Raw genomic sequence first — 21,159 nt, forward strand, 5'->3', positions numbered from 1 at the left:
CTCCTATGCTTATCCAGATCACCATCAACAAGAGGCAATATCCAGGAAGTCAAATCATGTGTGCTAAATGTTTCCAATCTATGAAGTAACTCGCAGGTGTCCACTCATCGATTTCCAGCCCTTGCTTCTTTCCACTGCCATACTGAAATTCTTCTATCGGCCATCTTGTCCACTTCTTTGATACCATGAAGGTGGCACAGCCAGGGGTTGCCAAAGCAACAACTGAAACAGCGTTCAGAGTGCACGAAAATACCATCCACAAACAAGAACAAAGAAATAACAATTCCATTTCTTCCCCAACAACACATAAGAGCTTAGAGAAATTTGAAATTCATATTATCACTAAAACTATCCAAGATTCTCCTACCTATCGATTGAATTCCCGTTTGAATCAGCAGATCCAAGTTCGTGGTCATCCTGTATAAAGATCCCGAATTGGTAAGATATGGAAGTTGTTAAGGTAAATCAGTGAAGCTCTGCATGTTGGCATTGCCATTTGATGTTCACTATCAAATTTGTTTTCATCATTCTGATTGATTGTTCTGTATCAAGATCTATGGATCCAAAATTCAGTTGCATAGATCGAAGGCTTTAGCGAGTATGGGGTAATCCCGTGATGGTTTTTTTTGTTTGTGCAGGTTCCAGGTTGTGGGTTGTCTGTTATTTCTTATGTCGCACCTCGCCAAGAAGCAGAGAATGCTCCAGACACAGGGAAAGCCCTATTTTTTAACACGGTATTGTCCAAACCAGTCGAAGAAACAGCTGAACAAACTCAGCGGTTTCTGAGGGTTTGTATGTTACTGTTAGTCGAAGAAATAGCTGAACCAACTCAGCGGAACACTTTGTTTCAGACACGTTGTATGTCATGCGGTCAGCCCTGTACACTGATTATTGACAGTGGAATGACAAATAACTTGGTGGCCAGAGAGATGGTGGAAAAGTTGGCGTTGAAGCGGTTGAAACACCCCACCCCTTACAGAATGTCATGCCTGCAAGAAGGCCATGAGTTGCTGGTAGATGAGCAATGCGAAGTGGAGTTTCATATCGACGAATATATGGATAAGGTCATTTGTGATATAATTTCGATGAATGTATGTGACATACTGCTAGGCAAGCCATGGCAGTATGACAGGGATGTGGTACATTACGGAAAGGAAAATTATTACAAGGTTTACAAAGATGGGATGAAGCATAAACTTGTGCCCATCAAAGATGAAGACACAGCAGGGACAAGTGCAACAAGATCACAGTTTCTGAAACAAGTTGAGAGCCCCAAAGAGAAGGTTACCAAGATCGAACCCACGACCGAAAAAACCGCTAAAGAAGAAGTTCCTGTCTCCAGTCCCGCTGAGGAGGTTCCCGCGGCCGAGAAAACAGTCGAGATATCTGCAGAGGAATCGACTGTAACGCCGCCTGCATCGGAGCCTGAAGCAGAATCGGCCCCGGCGGAATCCGAGCAAGTGGAAAAACCCAAGGAGGAATCTGGCCCGGCCGCCAAAGATGTCGAGCCAGCTAAGGAAGAGACTATTAAGCCTGCTGAAGCAGCTCCTGCTGAAGAGAAGGCCGACGTTGAGGGTAAGGCTGAAGAATAGGTTAATGGGTGTGGAAAGGCGAATAAATATATCTATGGATCATATGAGGGTGGGTGTTTGTGTAGGAAACTTATATGATTATAGTATTATGGGCGATATTCGGTTTAGTTCATGATGTATTTTGTGGGTTCGATCCAGTTCAGTTCCAGATCTGGTTGGTCATCACTCATTCATAGTTAAGTTTGTACAACCATTTCAACATATGGGTATCGGGGTTGTGTAACTTTGTATCTTGTGCCGCAGTAATAATTACAATGGGATGTCTATTTCATCAACAGGATTTTCCATCGTTTTGATGAAATAGATGTAAAGACCATGGGAATATTGAACAATAAATATTTTAAGTTTACATGATTATACATTTTATTTTTACTTTTATGAAAGGGTTTTTCCATTTATTTTATGGTCAAGATATATAAAGGTGTGAGTTGGTTTAATGGTTAAGAATACTTGTTTTTTTAGAGCATGTGTGTTTTCTTAAAAGATCACAGGTTCAAAACTTCAGTGGTAGAGTATATATGTTTTTTTAGACTTAGCAAATAAGGGAGTTTCATTCACTAATTTGGTGTTTAGCTCTGTAGTAAGCTTAAAATTAGATAATAATAATAATAAAATATATTCCTTTTTCTTTCTCATAATAATAATACCGTCCTAAAGCTTTATCCTGTAGGTACACTTCATTGGGCAGGTCCTCATTAGTGTCCTTTCTCACGCCAGCATTGGTTGATGTCTTTGTATGTTTACCTTATCCATTCCCTTAGCTTAATGGATAATTTCTTTGGGTATTAGTGCTTACACAATGCGGCTGTCTAATCAACCACACTAATTTCCTCACAGACAGCAAAGTGATAGCTTATTGCCTCAAAAACAGGTGGGTTATGACAATTAAGCTTGTCTCTGTTTCTTAATCAATGCCCAGACGGAACTCATCTTCATTAGGCGGGCTCTTGGATTCCCACGCGCTCTCACAATTCAAATCAGTTCTCTTTCAGTTGTATTGACATTGCTATTTCTGACACCCATACACACAGACTGCTAAGGGGTTCACAGAGTGGAGATTACTGTAGATTACTGTAGGTTCTATCAGGTGTTATGGTTTGGAAGATTAAATTAACTGTGTATCACTTCTGGGATTGCCATGGCTCGGAAAAAGCAAAGGAATTTGGAGAATTTCTTCCTCTTGAGTTTAGTGGGTATCTTCAAGGAGTCTGCAGTGATTGATGTGAACCATCTTTCCTTCTTCACTTCAATTGCCTTTCTACTTTTATACCCAGTTTCTTCTATAATTGTTCTCTCCCAAGCCCTTCTCGATCGCCTCCTTGTAGACAAAATCTCACAACAAATCCAAGCACTGGGTTTATTCTCATATAATGATCATGATGCCCATCTCACCAAACTCATATATCACAAGCTCTCCGAGACCATGATTTCTTATGCTCTCTGCCTGCCATTTCTAGTCACATTTTCAATGTGGGCAAGAGCAACAGTGGCCCATACAGTTGCCTCTATTTATGCAGGCAATAGGCCTTCATGACAGAGGTTGACTAAACAGCTGCCCAAGCTCTGGAAACGCCTTTGTGGTGACATATATCTAGGTCTGTCTGTTGATCCTAGGATTCAATGACCTAATGTTTGTGTTAATGTCTGCAATCATTAATTGGGTATCTGTACTGGGATTGCCTACAGTATGGATGATTGGGGCTGCTATTTGTGGGGCAATTCTTTATTCAATTGTGTTTGCACATGCCATGATAGTCTGCAACCTGGCCACAATTGTGTGTCTATGGAATCTGATTGTTGTTGTGGTCTGGATGTTGTTTTCAGAGCCCTGTTTCTGATAAGAGGGAGGACCCAGATAGCTCTTCTAGTGGCCCTTATTACAAACATGAGCTTGGCCTTGGTTGAGAGCCTATTTCAATACAGATTGATGGGGATGGGACATGCAGGATCAAAGAACTAGATGTATCTGCTGTGTTTCTTTGCATGTTTAAAACTTTTGAACAATTGATATCGTTCGAGGTTTATGTGAATTAATCAAAGTCTGGCAAATTTTAGCTGAAGAATCCATTGCTACTGCATTGTAGCATTTTTTTTTTGCATTCTGGTCAGGTGAAGCATTAAACCTTGGTGCATATTTAGCTATAATGTCCCTAGTGTCTTTAACTACTGAATTTATATTTTATGCGACAGCCGAAGAACTTGTAGCTTGTTAATTGAAAAGAAAAACATATTGTTGGATGATAGAGCTTGACATTATTCTTGTGGTTGATCTCTATCGGATGAGTCTATGATTATTGAGTTAGGACAATGGCAACATCCTTAGGTTCTATATGCATTTTAGTATCAATATAATATTTTACATAATATTTCTCACTGTAACTCGAAATGGAATGATGGTCATCTAAATTACACTCCATTGGCTGACAATGGAATGATGGCCATCTTAATTACACTTCATTGGCTCACTGAAGAGTAGAATATGTAAACAACTTAATAGTGATTATTGATGAGAGGATGAGATTTACCTCCTCTCGGCCTCTCTTTGTACCTTTTGGGACAATTGGTAGTATTTAGGCCGATAGGCCTTCCTTTCCTTTGAGTGAGCCTTTCGTCGTCCTATTGTTTCTAAGCTTGACAGCTGGCATGCACATTCAGTGGGCAAATTGTTCACATGTGTCGTGCAATTTCTGTTTCTTCTCAGCAATTTCGGAGAACTTCCTGTTTTCTTCCACCATATCCGTCCGTTTTCTGTTCTTCCTGTTCTCTTCCACGCCCTCTGCAATAATGTTTTTGTGCTCTTCCACTTACTGCTGCAATAATGTGTCTCGTCCTTTTTCTGCTCTTCCTGTTCTCTTCCACGCCCTCTGCAATAATGTTTTTGTGCTCTTCCACTTACTGCTGCAATAATGTGTCCCGTTTTTGCTGTGCAATCTGTTGTGCACGACCTAGCCCTCTGTTATTCAGTATACACTATTTACACCTCCGTTTTATGGTTCAGAAATTGTTCACTCAGGTGCTCAAGTATACACTGTTTACACCTCTGTTTTATTGTTCAGAAATTGTTCCTAATTTTCAGGTCAGTGCTCTCAAAAATGGGTTTTCTGATCCCATTCTCTCGTGTTTTCTTATGGGTTTTTTTAAGGGTTTTTTTATGGCAGGTACAGCTCTGTTTTCCTGTTCATAAATTGTTCGCCCAGGTTCCCAGGTTCTCAGAATTCTTCTGTTTAAATTTCAGGTTAGTGCTCTCAAAAATGGGTTTTATGATCCCATTCTCTCTCATTTTCCTGGTTTTTTCCTGATTCCTGGTTGTATTAAGTATTTGCTTGGCATCAAGGATTAGACAAATCGTTTCAGGTTACTGAACATGGAATGCATTGTAATTTTGTGTTTTATTGGTGTGAATATACAAACAATACATTGGACCGAAACATTAATTGTTGTGAAACACTTATTGCTCTGTTTCAGTTTATTATAACAATTGGCACTATTTATAGCAGAGGATGTTACTAATGTTGAATTAATTTATGTACTGGAAAAAAAATTGTTAAAGTCCTACAGAACCGTAGCATAAAATTACCCTAGCTTATTACACAATATTGTAGAGCAATTGCTCTTAGCTGTATGGTCAATGTCCTGTTAGATGATAAGTAACTTGTACCATTGTCTAGAAAGCACCAGAGAGTACAGTGGCACCCACCATTCCCATTTCTCTTCACCGACTCTGATTAGCATACTTGCCTGTTAATAATGCAAGACTTGGGTAGGAGAGGGAAATGTCAAACCAATTTTGGGAAGGAGACTCAGTCCAAGACTCCAACCCCTTTGACTCCAGCGAATGATCTGAGAATTCATGTCCAAGAAGGGCATAAGCTTGGTTCAGCCCAGGTACAACGTCCTCTGAATTAAACTAGAAGAAGCCAAAGCAGAATAGGGCATTGAATAAGAAAACATGCCATACCTTGGTGGAATCTTGGCATTGATTAAGAAACAGAGACAAACTTAATTGTCATAACCCACCTGTTTTTGAGGCAATAGGATATAACTTTGCTGTTGAATTTGTGCTTGCTGCACCTTGCAAGACTATTGAACAGGAGATTTTCAAGAGAAACTAAAGCCCTTCCAATTCCATAAAATCTATCACCGATCGCATATACTGGTCATTCATAGTCGTTTTCCCTTCGTTTATCAATTTCAGAGCGAAAGACAACAGTTTTTTGGCCAGCTCTCCCGCTGTCGTCTTTGCGCATGCAAAGCTGATCTTATTCCCGTAGAAGCCTTTAGGGAGCAGCGGGTGGAATTTCGTTCAAGTGTCCAGGGGAAATATTAAACGAACTTCTTGTTTCGAAGGCAGTTGGAGATCCCTGGTTCTCAAACGCCACAAACACGCTGATAAAACTGCGAATGTCGGGTGCTTCATGAAGGGTTAGGGTTTGAACGTCTAGGGATAACCATTCGATTACCTCGAGTAATCTGGATCATTCACTAAAACCCAAGAATGCTACCCACCTTACTCCATGTGGCCAACATGTGGTAGAGGGTGTGTGGCAGAAGGGGAGTCGCCATGCAACAACCTAGGTGTACGCCCTTTCCATTATATATCCGGGGTATGAATGGATGGTGTTTAACAAGTGGAAATGTGATTTAAATACAATAAACAGAGTTAAATACCCAGTTAACGACAAATGTCCAAGGTACTTAGGGACAACTATCGTATTAATTTGTTTTAATAGTGTTTCCATGTTTTACACGCATTATTGTAATTCTGCGGCAGAAATGACATTCAGATTCTCCAAGCAACTCAGGTCAGTGCATATCACAATATTTTATCTCGATCATTTGGAAGAAATATCCGTGTAGTTACGATGAAATGGTCTTCTTACTGTCACAGATGCCATGGATCTTATAAAGGCTCTTATGAATGAAAAGGGTGCAGTTGCAGATAGGAAGTCTGCCATTAGTTTCAGCGATTTCCATGCCGCCGTACAGAAGATGGTTGAAGCAGAGATTGAGAAACATTCGGCTGATGGAATAGGGAGAGTGGATTATACAGTAGCCAGTGGTGGAGGAAAGCTTTTATATCATTCTGAAGGATATTACCCTGGCAATAAATTATCTCTGTCTTGGAGAGAGATATCCAGAAGGATATTTTCCTTGAACAACCTTCACCCTCTTGCTCATGAAATACTGACCCCCAAATTCGGTGAGTCAGGGAGGTGTCTTCCACTCAAGGGTAGTGATGTTCTTGTCTCCATCAAGCTTAGGGTTCCCATTTTTCCTCAAGCAGTCACTCTGGAACATGTCTCCAAGGTAGCACTCTTTTCCTTCTATTTATTTGAAGCAGTTCACTTCTGTTTGCTTGATGTTTTTTCTCTAATGAAAGTTTTAAGAAACATGTCCTGAGGAGCTGCACTGCATAGTATGGCTTCCTTTAGCTTAGAAGCCATGTATGAGGCATGTCTGTTCTGCTAAAACAAAACCACCAAACAGACATTGCTTTTTGCTCCTTGTTTGAATCGATTTTTGTATCCACTTTCCACTGTTGAGGATTTGGCAAAGGGATCTTGATGTTCTGTGGTCTTCTTCATTTCTTTTTTTCACAAATTCGGCTGTGGTTGGTTTTCTTCTCCTGGTTCCTGTTCTCAAATGTGGTCTTCTCCTGTGCTGAGACTCGAGAGTCTGTAGGAGTTTTCTTCCTTCTTCATGGGCCTTCTCTATAGCTGTTGTTTCTATAATTTTGGTTGCTTTCCTTTTGGTTGTCTTCTAATCTAACCGGGTCTTATTTTCGTCCTCTCAACTTTTTGAATCCCACTGCAGGCCATCTATGGGAGATCTATTATGGTTCTGAATGTCCTTCCACTTGCTGTACCTTTCTTGTGCAGGCAGTCATTAGACGGCCTGCATCTTGGCAGAGTCTGCATTTGAAGATTGTACTTCCATAGTCATCTGGCTGGGTTCATTGAGATCCTTTCAAATTTAGGTCAACCCTATGAGGCATACCTTTGTTGACTGTTCTACACATGTTCAGGTGCAATTGAAGATTTTACTCTCCTCGTTGGTCTTATGAAATTTTATAAATTGACCTAAGAAATTGCTGAACTCTTCCATAAGAACTACTCTTTTACATTACCCCATAAAGAAAGGAGAACCCTTACCAGATTACAATGCTTTCTGCTATGATAAGCATTTTTACTCACAAGATTCTGTTTCTCATTAGTTGATATCCGTACCCACTTCTAGAGCTAGCTTCGGATTACCTAGCTATACCGGGTTCAAAATCATACAATGCATTTATGTCATTTTTCTCTTGCTCTGTTACAAACAACATCAGTGGTTTCAGTGTCCTGCCTTGTGTACCATATCTGACTTGTAGTTGTTATATATGTGATGGCAAGCTATCTTATTATAGTGGAATACCTGATATGATTGATATGATCAAAGTCAAACAGTTGACTTTGCTCATGTCCATCAAAAATCAGTTGATTTCGCTTAAAGATCAGTTAGCTTTGCTCATGTCTATCAAAATTCTGGAATAGTCATATCCCTGCATTGAGATTTTATTCCACGTGATAAATAATCCCCTTCTTGTCCACCTATGGCTTTACACACAATACCGTCCTAAAGCTTTATCCTGTAGGTACACTTCATTGCGCAGGTCCTCATTAGTGTCCTTTCTCACGCTAGGAACTCATCTTCATTAGGCGGGCTCTTGGATTCCCACGCGCTCTCACAATTCAAATCAGTTCTCTTTCAGTTGTATTGACATTGCTATTCCTGGCACCCATACACACAAAATGCTAAGGGGTTCACAGAGTGGAGATTACTGTAGGTTCTATCAGGTGTTATGGTTTGGAAGATTAAAGTAACTGTGTATCACTTCTGGGATTGCCATGGCTCGGAAAAAGTAAAGGAATTTGGAGGATTTCTTCCTCTTGAGTTTAGTGGGTATCTTCAAGGAGTCTGTAGTGATTGTTGTGAACCATCTTTCCTTCTTCACTTCAATTGCCTTTCTACTTTTATACCCGGTTTCTTCTGTAATTGTTCTCTCCCAAGCCCTTCTCGATTGCCTCCTTGTAGCCAAAATCTCACAACAAATCCAAGCACTGGGTTTATTCTCATATGATGATCATGATGCCCATCTCACCAAACTCATATATCACAAGCTCTCCGAGACCATGATTTCTTATGCTCTCTTCCTGCCATTTCTAGTCACATTTTCAATGTGGGCAAGAGCAGCAGTGGCCCATACAGTTGCCTCTATTTATGCAGGCAATAGGCCTTTATGACAGAGGTTGATTAAAAAGCTGCCCAAGCTCTGGAAACACCTTTGTGGTGACATATATCTGGGTCTGTCTGTTGATCCTAGGATTCAATGCCCTAATGTTTGTGTTAATGTCTGCAATCATTAATGGGGTATCTGTACTGGGATTGCCTACAGTATGGATGATTGGGGCTTTTGTTTGTGGGGCAATTCTTTATTCAATTGTGTTTTCACATGCCATGATAGTCTGCAACCTGGCCACAATTGTGTGTCTATGGAATCTGATTGTTGTTATGGTCTGGATGCTATTTTCAGGGCCCTGTTTCTGATAAGAGGGAGGACCCAGATAGCTCTTCTAGTGGCCCTTATTACAAACATGAGCTTGGCCTTGGTTGAGAGCCTATTTCAATACAGATTGATGGGGATGGGACATGCAGGATCAAAGAACTAGATGTATCTGCTGTGTTTCTTTGCATGTTTAAAGCTTTTGAACAATTGATATCGTTCGAGGTTTATGTGAATTAATCAAAGTCTGGCCAATTTTAGCTGAAGAATCCATTGCTACTGCATTGTAGCATTTCTTTTTGCATTCTGGTCAGGTGAAGCAGTAAACCTTGTTGCATATTTAGCTATAATGGCCCTAGTGTCTTTAACTCCTGAATTTATATTTTATGCGACAGCCGAAGAACTTGTAGCTTGTTAATTGAAAAGAAAAACTCATTGTTGGATGATAGAGCTTGACATTATTCTTGTGGTTGATCTCTATCGGATGAGTCTATGATTATTGAGTTAGGACAATGGAAATGTCCTTAGGTTCTATATGCATTTTATTATCAATATAATATTTTACATAATATTTCTCACTGTAACTCGAAATGGAATGATGGTCATCTAAATTACACTCCATTGGCTGACATTGGAATGATGGCCATCTTAATTACACTTCATTGGCTCATTGAAGAGTAGAATATGTAAACAACTTAATAGTGATTATTGATGAGAGGATGAGATTTACCATTTTGTTCTTTATGTTATCTGCAAAACATAAAACACATATTTGAATAGCAGATATTGATTGTGAACCAAAACAAGTTCTAACTGATCTAATAAAATTGAAACTTGAATACCTACTGTAAACGCATGTGATAACAAACACTACTTATGAGAACAATAGTGTTTGACAATAGAATTCTAATTAAAACAACTTTGTATTTTCTTTGGATTAATACAATTGTGTCTCTTCTAGTGGTCACTCGTTTTAGTGACCCACTGGTGCTCACTAGAGTTGAAAATTTTCTTGTCCTTGCCTTTGGAGCAATTGTATGTATATGGAAGGAAAAGCAATTATGATATCGCTATTGATTTGCAAGACCATTGTTATGTACTTTTTCAGGTATGAAGATGTGTAACTTGTGGTTTAGCTTGGTACATTCTCTTGTATACCAGTTTACTTTGAATTTGTCAATATCATAAGTCCAGTAGCGATTTAAGTGTATGTCTGCATGGCAGAACTGCATTGGGCTTGAACTTTTCTAAAAAATTACGTTGTATTTAAAGAAATATGATGTCCAAATAGCATAGAACTCCAAACATCAAATCTCTTTGCTCCTTGTAGGCTTCAACCAATATCTCTTTTAGAGAAATTCAACAACTCTAATTTAATAATCCTATCGGCCTCTTTTTGTACCTTTTGGGACAATTGCTAGTTAATTTCTTCTTAATTACGCCGTAAGTTTCCCTTTGAAATCAATTCCCCTCTGGCCTACCTGTCATCATTGTGAACCCCACGATTATGTGTTAGACGATTCAAAACGGCACAATCGTCTGATCATGAGATGGTAGTTAGAAAGTCGTTGTAAATTAAATTTAGACTGCAGACCCTTAATCTCTCTCGCGCAGGAGGAGAACAGAGATGGTAATGGGCCCTTGGGGTCACATTAATCTTCGTCCTCAGAGAGATTTGCAGCAGGCTTAGGGATTAGGGCTTTTTGTTTTTTCAGATTAGTTGAGCTGTGTATTTATAACAATCAAGTGGTGGTGGATGGATTTGATCCCGCGCCAAAGGATCATCATCATGAGGACCAGGCAGCTGAGATTTAATTCAAGGCAGCAGCAGCAGTTCCTGAGCCGTTTCAGAGTTCTCTACTGCTTTGCTATACTAGTATTCTCTGCATTGCTTCTGCTAGCTTGTGCCATCGCTGGTGTATCGTCCTACGTTGGTAAGTTTTTTCAACAATTCACTTGTCTTTACATCACAAGATAATCAATCGATCCAGAGTATGCTTTGAATGTCCAATACACTGTATTTTGCAGGCATGGCACTTGCATTTCTCCTTTGCCCATTTGCATATATTGTCCCTCTGTGACCTATTCATAATAACAGAATTTTTGTGTGCATTTTTTTAACTTTGTAGTTGACATTTTTATTTTATTCTTCAGGAAATGAAGCTTCTCACAGAAATTGATCAACCTGGGAGCCGCATAGATCGTTATGTCTCTCAATTAAGTTTTGTTCTTTCACGTAAAGCAGCTGGTTGAGTTAACATACAAGCCCGTCTTGCAATGTTTTAGCAGCATCTGAAGGAGCAGGAGATATTCAACACAAAGAGTATGCAGCAATTTTAATGTTGAAGCGGGTGATGCAGTCAGTGGGTAACTGCTATTTTGAGGGGCATTTCATTCTTTTGGTAATTTTACTCGAAGGTGCAGGAGTTGGGTACAGATGAAATCAAGTGTATTTGTGCAAATGGTAATGCACTTGAGCATATATACTTTGATGGCTTTACATAACAAGATAATCAATCGATCCAGAGTATGCTTTGAATGTCCAATAGACTGTATTTTGCAGGCATGGCACTTGCATTTCTCCTTTGCCCATTTGCATATATTGTCCCTCTGTGACCTATTCATAATAACAGAATTTTTGTGTGCATTTTGTTAACTTTGTAGTTGACATTTTTATTTCATTCTTCAGGAAATGAAGCTTCTCACTGAAATTGATCAACCTGGGAACCGCATAGATCGTTATGTCTCTCAATTAAGTTTTGTTCTGTCACGTAAAGCAGCTGGTTTAGTTAACTTACAAGCACGTCTTGCTATGTTTTAGCAGCATCTGAAGGAGCAGGAGATATTCAACACAGAGTATGCAGCAATTTTAATGTTGAAGCGGGTGATGCAGTCAGTGGGTAACTGCTATTTTTAGGGGAATTTCATTCTTTTGGTAATTTTACTCGAAGGTGCAGGAGTTGGGTACAGATGAAATCAAGTGTATTTGTGCAAATGGTAATGCACTTGAGCATATATACTTTGATGGAATTATCTGATACAGACCCTTTTGTTGTTAAGTTATAAATTATTTATATATGATCATCCTCCATAACAATATGCCCCTAACTCTTCAAAGTTGTAATACTTTCATCATCGAGCAGCAATATTTATTATCTAGAGACAGTTTTTTGTAATTTAATGGTTTAATCTACTCGTCGTCATTACTGCCGAAGCTTGATCTTTACTTTTGTGTGTTATTTGAAGTTGGATCCTAAATGTAAATTGTGCAGTTCATATTTTTCTTTACGTCCACTAAAAATCATGGAGACCATGTAAGATTTATGAGACTAAGAATTCTCAAAACAGAATTGCATTTATAGTCTTGATGTACTTTATCTCAAAAAGAATGTCTCAACACCCTGCCATGTCTGAATCTGCAATATGTCTCAACAACCTAGCGTTTATATTGCCAAGACATGTTGGCCCTGGTCAGAACCCACCGGACCTTTATCAGAACAATTTTTCTTCCAAAATGCCCATTGCATCTTACTGTTCCCAAATATGTTTTTCATCCACATAACCTAATTACCATGATCAAATGCTTCATAACGCTGATTAATGAATAGTTTTCTCTGCTCTGTGGTAATGGATCTCCCCATTTAATTCCCACTTCAATTTTTCATGTGAAAACTCTCGCGAAGGAGGAGAGCAGAGATGGTAATGGGCCCTTGGGGTCACATTAATCTTCGCCCTCAGAGAGATTTGCAGCAGGCTTAGGGATTAGGGCTTTTTGTTTTTTCAGATTAGTTGAGTTGTGTATTTATAACAATCAAGTGGTGGTGGATGGATTTGATCCCCTGCCAAAGGATCATCATCATGAGGACCAGGCAGCTGAGATTTAATTCAAGGCAGCATCAGCAGTTCCTGAGCCGTTTTAGAGTTCTCTACTGCTTTGCTATACTAGTCTTCTTTGTAGACTGTATTTTGCAGGCATGGCACTTGAATTTCTCCTTTTCCCATTTGCATATATTGTCCCTCTGTGACCTATTGTTAATAATAGAATATCATATTTTTCTTTATGGCCACTGAAAACCGTGGAGACCATGTAAGATTTACGAGGCTAAGAATTCTCAAAACAGAATTGCATTTATAGTCTTGATGTACTTTATCTCAAAAAGAATGTCTCAACCTGCAATATGTCTCAACAACCTGCCATGTCTCAACCTGCAGTATGTCTGAAATTGATCAACCTGGGAGCCGCATAGATCATTATGTCTCTCAATTAAGTTTTGTTCTATCACGTAAAGCAGCTGGTTTACAAGCCCGTCTTGCAACGTTTTAGCAACATCTGAAGGAGCAGGAGATATTCAACACAAAGAGTATGCAGCAATTTTAATGTTGAAGCGGGTGATGCAGTCAGTGGGTAACCGCTATTTTGAGGGGCATTTCATTCTTTTGGTAATTTTACTCGAAGGTGCAGGAGTTGGGTACAGATGAAATCAAGTGTATTTTTGCAAATGGTAATGCACTTGAGCATATATACTTTGATGGATTTATATAACAAGATAATCAATCGATCCAGAGTATGTTTTGAATGTCCAATAGACTATATTTTGCAGGCATGGCAGTTGCATTTCTCCTTTGCCCATTTGCATATATTGTCCCTCTGTGACCTATTCATAATAACAAAATTTTTGTGTGCATTTTTTTAACTTTGTAGTTGACATTTTTATTTCATTCTTCAGGAAATGAAGCTTCTCACTGAAATTGATCAACCTGGGAGCCGCATAGATCATTATGTCTCTCAATTAAGTTTTGTTCTGTCACGTAAAGCAGCTGGTTTAGTTAACTTACAAGCCCGTTTTGCAATGTTTTAGCAGCATCTGAAGGAGCAGGAGATATTCAACACAGAGTATGCAGCAATTTTAATGTTGAAGCGGGTGATGCAGTCAGTGGGTAACTGCTATTTTGAGGGGCATTTCATTCTTTTGGTAATTTTACTCGAAGGTGCAGGAGTTGGGTACAGATGAAATCAAGTGTATTTGTGCAAATGGTAATGCACTTGAGCATATATACTTTGATGTATTTATCTGATACAGACCCTTTTGTTGTTAAGTTATAAATTATTTATATATGATCATCCTCCATAACAATATGCCCCTAACTCTTCAAAGTTGTAATACTTTCATCATAGAGCAGTAATATTTATTATCCGGAGACAGTTTTTTGTAATTCAATGGCTTAGTCTACTCCTCGTCATTACTACCGAAGCCTGATCTTTACTTTTGTGTGTTATTTAAAGTCGGATCCTAAATGTAAATTGTGCAGTTCATATTTTTCTTTACGTCCACTGAAAAGCATGGAGACCATGTAAGATTTATGAGACTAAGAATTCCCAAAACAGAATTGCATTTATAGTCTTGATGTACTTTATCTCAAAAAGAATGTCTCAACCTGCAACATGTCTCAACAACCTGCCATGTCCCAATCTGCAATATCTCTCAACAACCTAGCATTTATATTGCGAGGACCTGTTGGCCCTGGTCAGAACCCACCAGACCTTTATCAGAACAATTTTTCTTCCAAAATGCCCATTGCATCTTACTATTCCCAAATGTGTTTTTCATCCACATAACCTAATTACCATGATCAAATGCTTCGTAACGCTGATTAATGAATAGTTTTCTTTGCTCTGTGGCAATGGATCTCCCCATTTAATTCCCATTTCAGTCTTTCATGTGAAAACTCTCGCGAAGGAGGAGAATAGAGATGGTAATGGGCCCTTGGGGTCACATTAATCTTCGCCCTCAGAGAGATTTGCAGCAGGCTTAGGGATTAGGGCTTTTTGTTTTTTCAGATTAGTTGAGCTGTGTATTTATAACAATCAAGTGGTGGTGGATGGATTTGATCCCGCGCCAAAGGATCACCATCATGAGGACCAGGCAGCTGAGATTTTATTCAAGGCAGCAGCAGCAGTTCCTGAGCCGTTTCAGAGTTCTCTACTGCTTTGCTATACTAGTCTTCTCTGCATTGCTTCTGCTGGCTTGTGCCATCGCTGGTGTATTGTCCTACGTTGGTCAGTTTTTTCACCAATTCACTTGTCTTTACATAAGAAGATAATCAATCGATCCAGAGTATGCTTTGAATGTCCAATAGACTGTATTTTGCAGGCATGGCACTTGCATTTCTCCTTTGCCCATTTGCATGTATTGTCCCTCTGTGACCTATTCATAATAACAGAATGTCATATTTTTCTTTATGGCCACTGAAAACCATGGAGACCATGTAAGATTTATGAGGCTAAGAATTCTCAAAACATAATTGCATTTATAGTCTTGATATAGTTTATCTCAAAAAGAATGTCTCAACAACCTGCCATGTCTCAACCTACAATATGTCTGAAATTGAACAACCTGGGAGCCTCATAGATCATTATGTCTCTCAATTAAGTTTTGTTCTGTCATGTAAAGCAGCTGGTTTAGTTAATTTACAAGCCCGTCTTGCAATGTTTTAGCAGCATCTGAAGGAGCAGGAGATATTCAACACACAGAGTATGCAGAAATTTTAATGTTGAAGCAAGTGATGCAGTCAGTGGGTAAATGAGTACACTTGTTTATAGTCATACATGAGTTCAAACTTCAAGCTGTTTTAAGAAAAGTCTCTGATTTTGCTTTTACAAGCCCACTTCTGTGAATGTTAAAGAGGCAGCAGGTTCTTGCCGGCAATCAACAGCTTCAGCAAGCCAGCCACCCACTTTTCACCTCAGGGTTGACTGATTCTTCCTACCTAAAGTCATGTGCGTGTTGATATATAAAAAGAAACAATCAGGATGCCTTAAGATTTATTTTTCTTGTTAATGTGGATCAGTAATTCATTACCAGAAAGAATGTTCTTCTCATCTGCTCTGGATCTTGACCTGAATGTGCTTGCAATTCATTGAGTGTAGTGGGAAAGCCCTTATTGTCTATGGGGGATGTGTGCACCTTTGTTTCTGGGCATTAGCCAGCTGTCACGATTGTAGCTTGTCCGGGCCCAGGATGTCTTAAGATTTGTTTTTCATGTTAATGTGGATCAATAATTATTTATCAGATATATTTTATTTCTCATCTGCTATGCATTTTGATAATAATGCACTTGCAATTATTGAGTGTAGTGGGTAGGGAGCATGACAAGCCCTCATCACCTATGAGGCCTGTGTGCGTCTTTGTCTCTAGGCATGGGCCAGTGGTCGCATGGAAGCTCCTGAATTCCTTCATAATGAGTGCATTGTTTTGCGTAATGCCTTTGGGTAGGTTATTAACAAAATTGTCTTTGTTGATTTCTTTTAATTGTCATGTAGTTCGGAAAATGAAAATTCTTTTACAATGAAGGGAATACTCTGCATATTATTACGTAATGGTGTAAATTGAAATGTCTGCAACTTGTATAGATTACAGCAAATACTGTTGCAACCAGAGGAATAACTGTTGAGAAATGATTCTGCAGATGCTGCCTTGGAAGGAACGGCTCCTAAGCCAAAGAAAACTATTGGAAAAATTAAGGTTCAAGGTATAGTAGCATGGCACAGGTACTAACATAAGAGTTGAAGCAATCGTTTTAGGGGATTATTCCGGTTTGCACAGCAAAAGAAACTAAAGAGCTGAAGCATTTGTTTTAGGGGATTACTCTGGTTTGCACAGCCAAAGAAACTAAACTAACTAAACTATCTATATATCTATAGCTATTCTAAATCTCTCATAGATAATTAAGCTGCGTTGGAGCCAGAGGAAATTGTCAAAAGATAGCATTAGAGACAAATTGTCAAAAGATTTCATTAGAGAGCCCTACTGAATTATGAAATTCGATTCTAAATCTCTCATAGATAATTAAGCTAACTTGGAGCCAGACAAATTGTCAAAAGATAGCATTAGAGAGCCCTACTGAATTATGAAATTGAGATACATGGTGGACAACATTACATGGGACTAGGGACTGCCTTGACTGACACTTTTGGTCATACCAACATTCCCTTTCTGTTTTTTGGTATTTTTCCAGACAGCATAATTATATATTAATTAAAGTATATGGATAGATAATCTTAGACACTGTTTATGCATATCAGAAGATAAATATGATTGATATTTTAAAGAGGATTGTTTTTTCATAATTTTGACATATATAGCAATTTTTACATGCTGAACCAATTTCTGGAAATTGCATGAAAATACAATGCACATATACTGGTTTTATCATTTATAATAAAATAGCATTTTTTTTCTTATGAAAAAAAAAGATTGCCCTGTTCTGCTGCAATTATTTCCCACTGTTCCAAAATTGATTTCCCAGCCTCCGTTTTTGTTTTATTTCAAGTGCACGTAATCTTGTTTGTCATAAATGACACCAAGCTTGACGTGTTCTCAATCATTAACATTCTTTACATGAGGCTTTTATGAGATACATTTTTTTATCTGAATCTTCAAAGCTCATGGTTATTGATATGCACAATGACAACTCGTTACATGAAATGGCATAATTATATCAACTGGCTTATGCATTTCTCCTTATGCTAAATACATGTTCTGTTATAAGCCCTTTCATAAATGATGGGGCTTATTATGTCCAAGGATTATAAAAATGTTCATTTTATCATATGAAACCATAGATGAAATGTGAGAGGATACATCATTGATGAAGGGGCTTTTCTCTCTCCTGAATTTTCACATTCTGAACCAATTTCTGCAAATTGCATGAAAATACAATGCACATATATTGGTCTTATCGTTTATAATAAAATAGCATTTTTTTCTTATGTAAAAAAAGATTGCCCTGTTGTGCTGCAATTATTTCCCACTGTTCCAAAATTGATTTCCCCATACAGTGACCACGACTAGAGATTGTGCTGCAATTATTTCCCGCTCTTCCAAAATTGATTTCCCCATACAGTGACCACAACTAAAGACTCTGAGACGACTAAAGATGGTGCTGCAATTATTTCCCACTCTTACAAAATTGATTTCCCCATACAGTGACCATGACTATAGATGCTTTCCTGTTCTATTTCTTCATGTCAGGCATGGTTTGTGAAATTTGAGGATAATGTGACCTTAAACTTCTAAATTTGAAGATAAAGTGACCGTGATATTGATTTAAATCAAAGCATGCACGTAAGAGGATGTAAGCTATAACATAATAGCGCAAATTGATTTTAAAGTATTCGAGACCTCTCCCATCCCAGATATAGAATTTATTGGAAGTCTTTGTTAAAAGAATGACTACAATTACAAGCCATGGTTCCTGTCATTTTGGAGTTTTTCAAGAGAAACTAAAGCCCTTCCAATTCCATAAAATCTATCACCAATCGCATATACTGGTCATTCACAGCCGTTTTCCCTTCGTTTATCAATTTCAGAGCGAAAGACAATAGTTTTTTGGCCAGCTCTCCCGCTGTCGTCTTTGCGCATGCAAAGCTGATCTTATTCCCGTAGAAGCCTTTAGGGAGCAGTGGGTGGAATTTCGTTCGAGTTTCCAGGGGAAATATTAAACGAACTTCTTGTTCCGAAGGCAATTGGAGAGCCCTAGTTCTCAAACGCCACAAACACGCTGATAAAACTGCGAATGTCGGGTGCTTCATGAAGGGTTAGGGTTTGAACGTCTAGGGATAACCATTCGATTACCTCGAGTAATCTGGATCATTCACTAAAACCCAAGAATGCTACCCACCTTACTCCATGTGGCCAACATGTGGTAGAGGGTGTGTGGCAGAAGGGGAGTCGCCATGCAACAACCCAGGTGTACTCCCTTTCCATTATATATCGGGGGTATGAATCGATGGTGTTTAACAAGTGGAAATGTGATTTAAATACAATAAACAGAGTTAAATACCCAGTTAACGACAAATTCCCAAGGTACTTAGGGACAACTATCGTATTAATTTGTTTTAATAGTGTTTCCCTGTTATACACGCGTTATTGTAATTCTACGGCAGAAATGACATTCAGATTCTCCAAGCAACTCAGGTCAGTGCATATCACAATATTTTATCTCGATCATTTGGAAGAAATATCCGTGTAGTTACGATGAAATGGTCTTCTTACTGTCACAGATGCCATGGATCTTATAAAGGCTCTTATGAATGAAAAGGGTGCAGTTGCAGATAGGAAGTCTGCCATTAGTTTTAGCGATTTCCATGTCGCCGTACAGAAGATGGTTGAAGTAGAGATTGAGAAACATTCGGCTGATGGAATAGGGAGAGTGGATTATGCAGTAGCCAGTGGTGGAGGAAAGCTTTTATATCATTCTGAAGGATATTACCCTGGCAATAAATTATCTCTGTCTTGGAGAGAGATATCCAGAAGGATATTTTCCTTGAACAACCTTCACCCTCTTGCTCATGAAATACTGACCCCCAAATTCGGTGAGCCAGGGAGGTGTCTTCCACTCAAGGGTAGTGATGTTCTTGTCTCCATCAAGCTTAGGGTTCCCATTTTTCCTCAAGCAGTCACTCTGGAACATGTCTCCAAGGTAGCACTCTTTTCCTTCTATTTATTTGAAGCAGTTCACTTCTGTTTGCTTGATGCTTTTTCTCTAATGAAAGTTTTAAGAAACATGTCCTGAGGAGCTGCACTGCATAGTATGGCTTCCTTTAGCTTAGAAGCCATGTATGAGGCATGTCTGTTCTGCTAAAACAAAACCACCAAACAGACATTGCTTTTTGCTCCTTGTTTGAATCGATTTTTGTATCCACTTTCCACTGTTGAGGATTTGGCAAAGGGATCTTGATGTTCTGTGGTCTTCTTCATTTCTTTTTTTCACAAATTCAGATGTGGTTGGTTTTCTTCTCCTGGTTCCTGTTCTCAAATGTGGTCTTCTCCTGTGCTGAGACTTGAGAGTCTGTAGGAGTTTTCTTCCTTCTTCATGGGCCTTCTCTATAGCTGTTGTTTCTATAATTTTGGTTGCTTTCCTTTTGGTTGTCTTCTAATCTAACCGGGTCTTATTTTCATCCTCTCAACTTTTTGAATCCCACTGTAGGCCATCTATGGGAGATCTATTATGGTTCTGAATGTCCTTCCACTTGTTGTACCTTTCTTGTGCAGGCAGTCATTAGACGGCCTGCATCTTGGCAGAGTCTGCATTTGAAGATTGTACTTCCATAGTCATCTGGCTGGGTTCATTGAGATCCTTTCAAATTTAGGTCAACCCTATGAGGCATACCTTTGTTGACTGTTCTACACATGTTCAGGTGCAATTGAAGATTTTACTCTCCTCGTTGGTCTTATGAAATTTTATAAATTGACCTAAGAAATTGCTGAACTCTTCCATAAGAACTACTCTTTTACATTACCCCATAAAGAAAGGAGAACCCTTACCAGATTACAATGCTTTCTGCTATGATAAGCATTTTTACTCACAAGATTATGTTTCTCATTAGTTGATATCCGTACCCACTTCTAGAGCTAGCTTCGGATTACCTAGCTATACCGGGTGCAAAATCATACAATGCATTTATGTCATTTTTCTCTTGCTCTGATACAAACAACATCAGTGATTTCAGTGTCCCGCCTTGTGTACCATATCTGACTTGTAGTTGTTATATATGTGATGGCAAGCTATCTTATTATAGTGGAATACCTGATATGATTGATATGATCAAAGTCAAACAGTTGACTTTGCTCATGTCCATCAAAAATCAGTTGATTTCGCTTAAAGATCAGTTAGCTTTGCTCATGTCTATCAAAATTCTGGAATAGTCATATCCCTATATTGAGATTTTATTCCACATGATCAATAATCCCCTTCTTGTCCACCTATGGCTTTACACAAAATATCGTCCTAAAGCTTTATCCTGTAGGTACACTTCATTGCGCAGGTCCTCATTAGTGTCCTTTCTCACGCTAGCATTGCTTTATGTCTTTGTATGTTTACGTTATCCATTCTCTTAGATTAATGGATAGTTTCTTTGGGTATTAGTGCTTACACAATGCAGCTATCTAATCTACCACACTAATTTCCTCACAGACAGCAAAGTGATAGCCTATTGCCTCAAAAACAGGTGGGTTATGACAA

The 21,159-nt window shown here is 38.8% G+C and overlaps 1 protein-coding gene across 1 annotated transcript; it reads left to right on the forward strand.

Moving 5' to 3' along the window:
• Positions 1–382: 382 nt before the first annotated feature.
• Positions 383–1,592, forward strand: LOC149241162 (uncharacterized). The gene is made up of 2 exons (XM_089370458.1): positions 383–460; positions 639–1,592. The coding sequence occupies exons 1-2, from the start codon at positions 446–448 to the stop codon at positions 1,590–1,592; spliced, it is 969 nt and encodes a 322-aa protein (XP_089226584.1). The 5' UTR covers positions 383–445.
• The last annotated feature ends 19,567 nt before the right edge of the window (positions 1,593–21,159 follow it).

The sequence above is a fragment of the Pinus tabuliformis genome, chromosome 8 (genome assembly GCF_031772625.1).
Source record: "Pinus tabuliformis cultivar Carrire ecotype Pingquan chromosome 8, CPIR1, whole genome shotgun sequence".
Taxonomy (NCBI): domain Eukaryota; kingdom Viridiplantae; phylum Streptophyta; class Pinopsida; order Pinales; family Pinaceae; genus Pinus; species Pinus tabuliformis.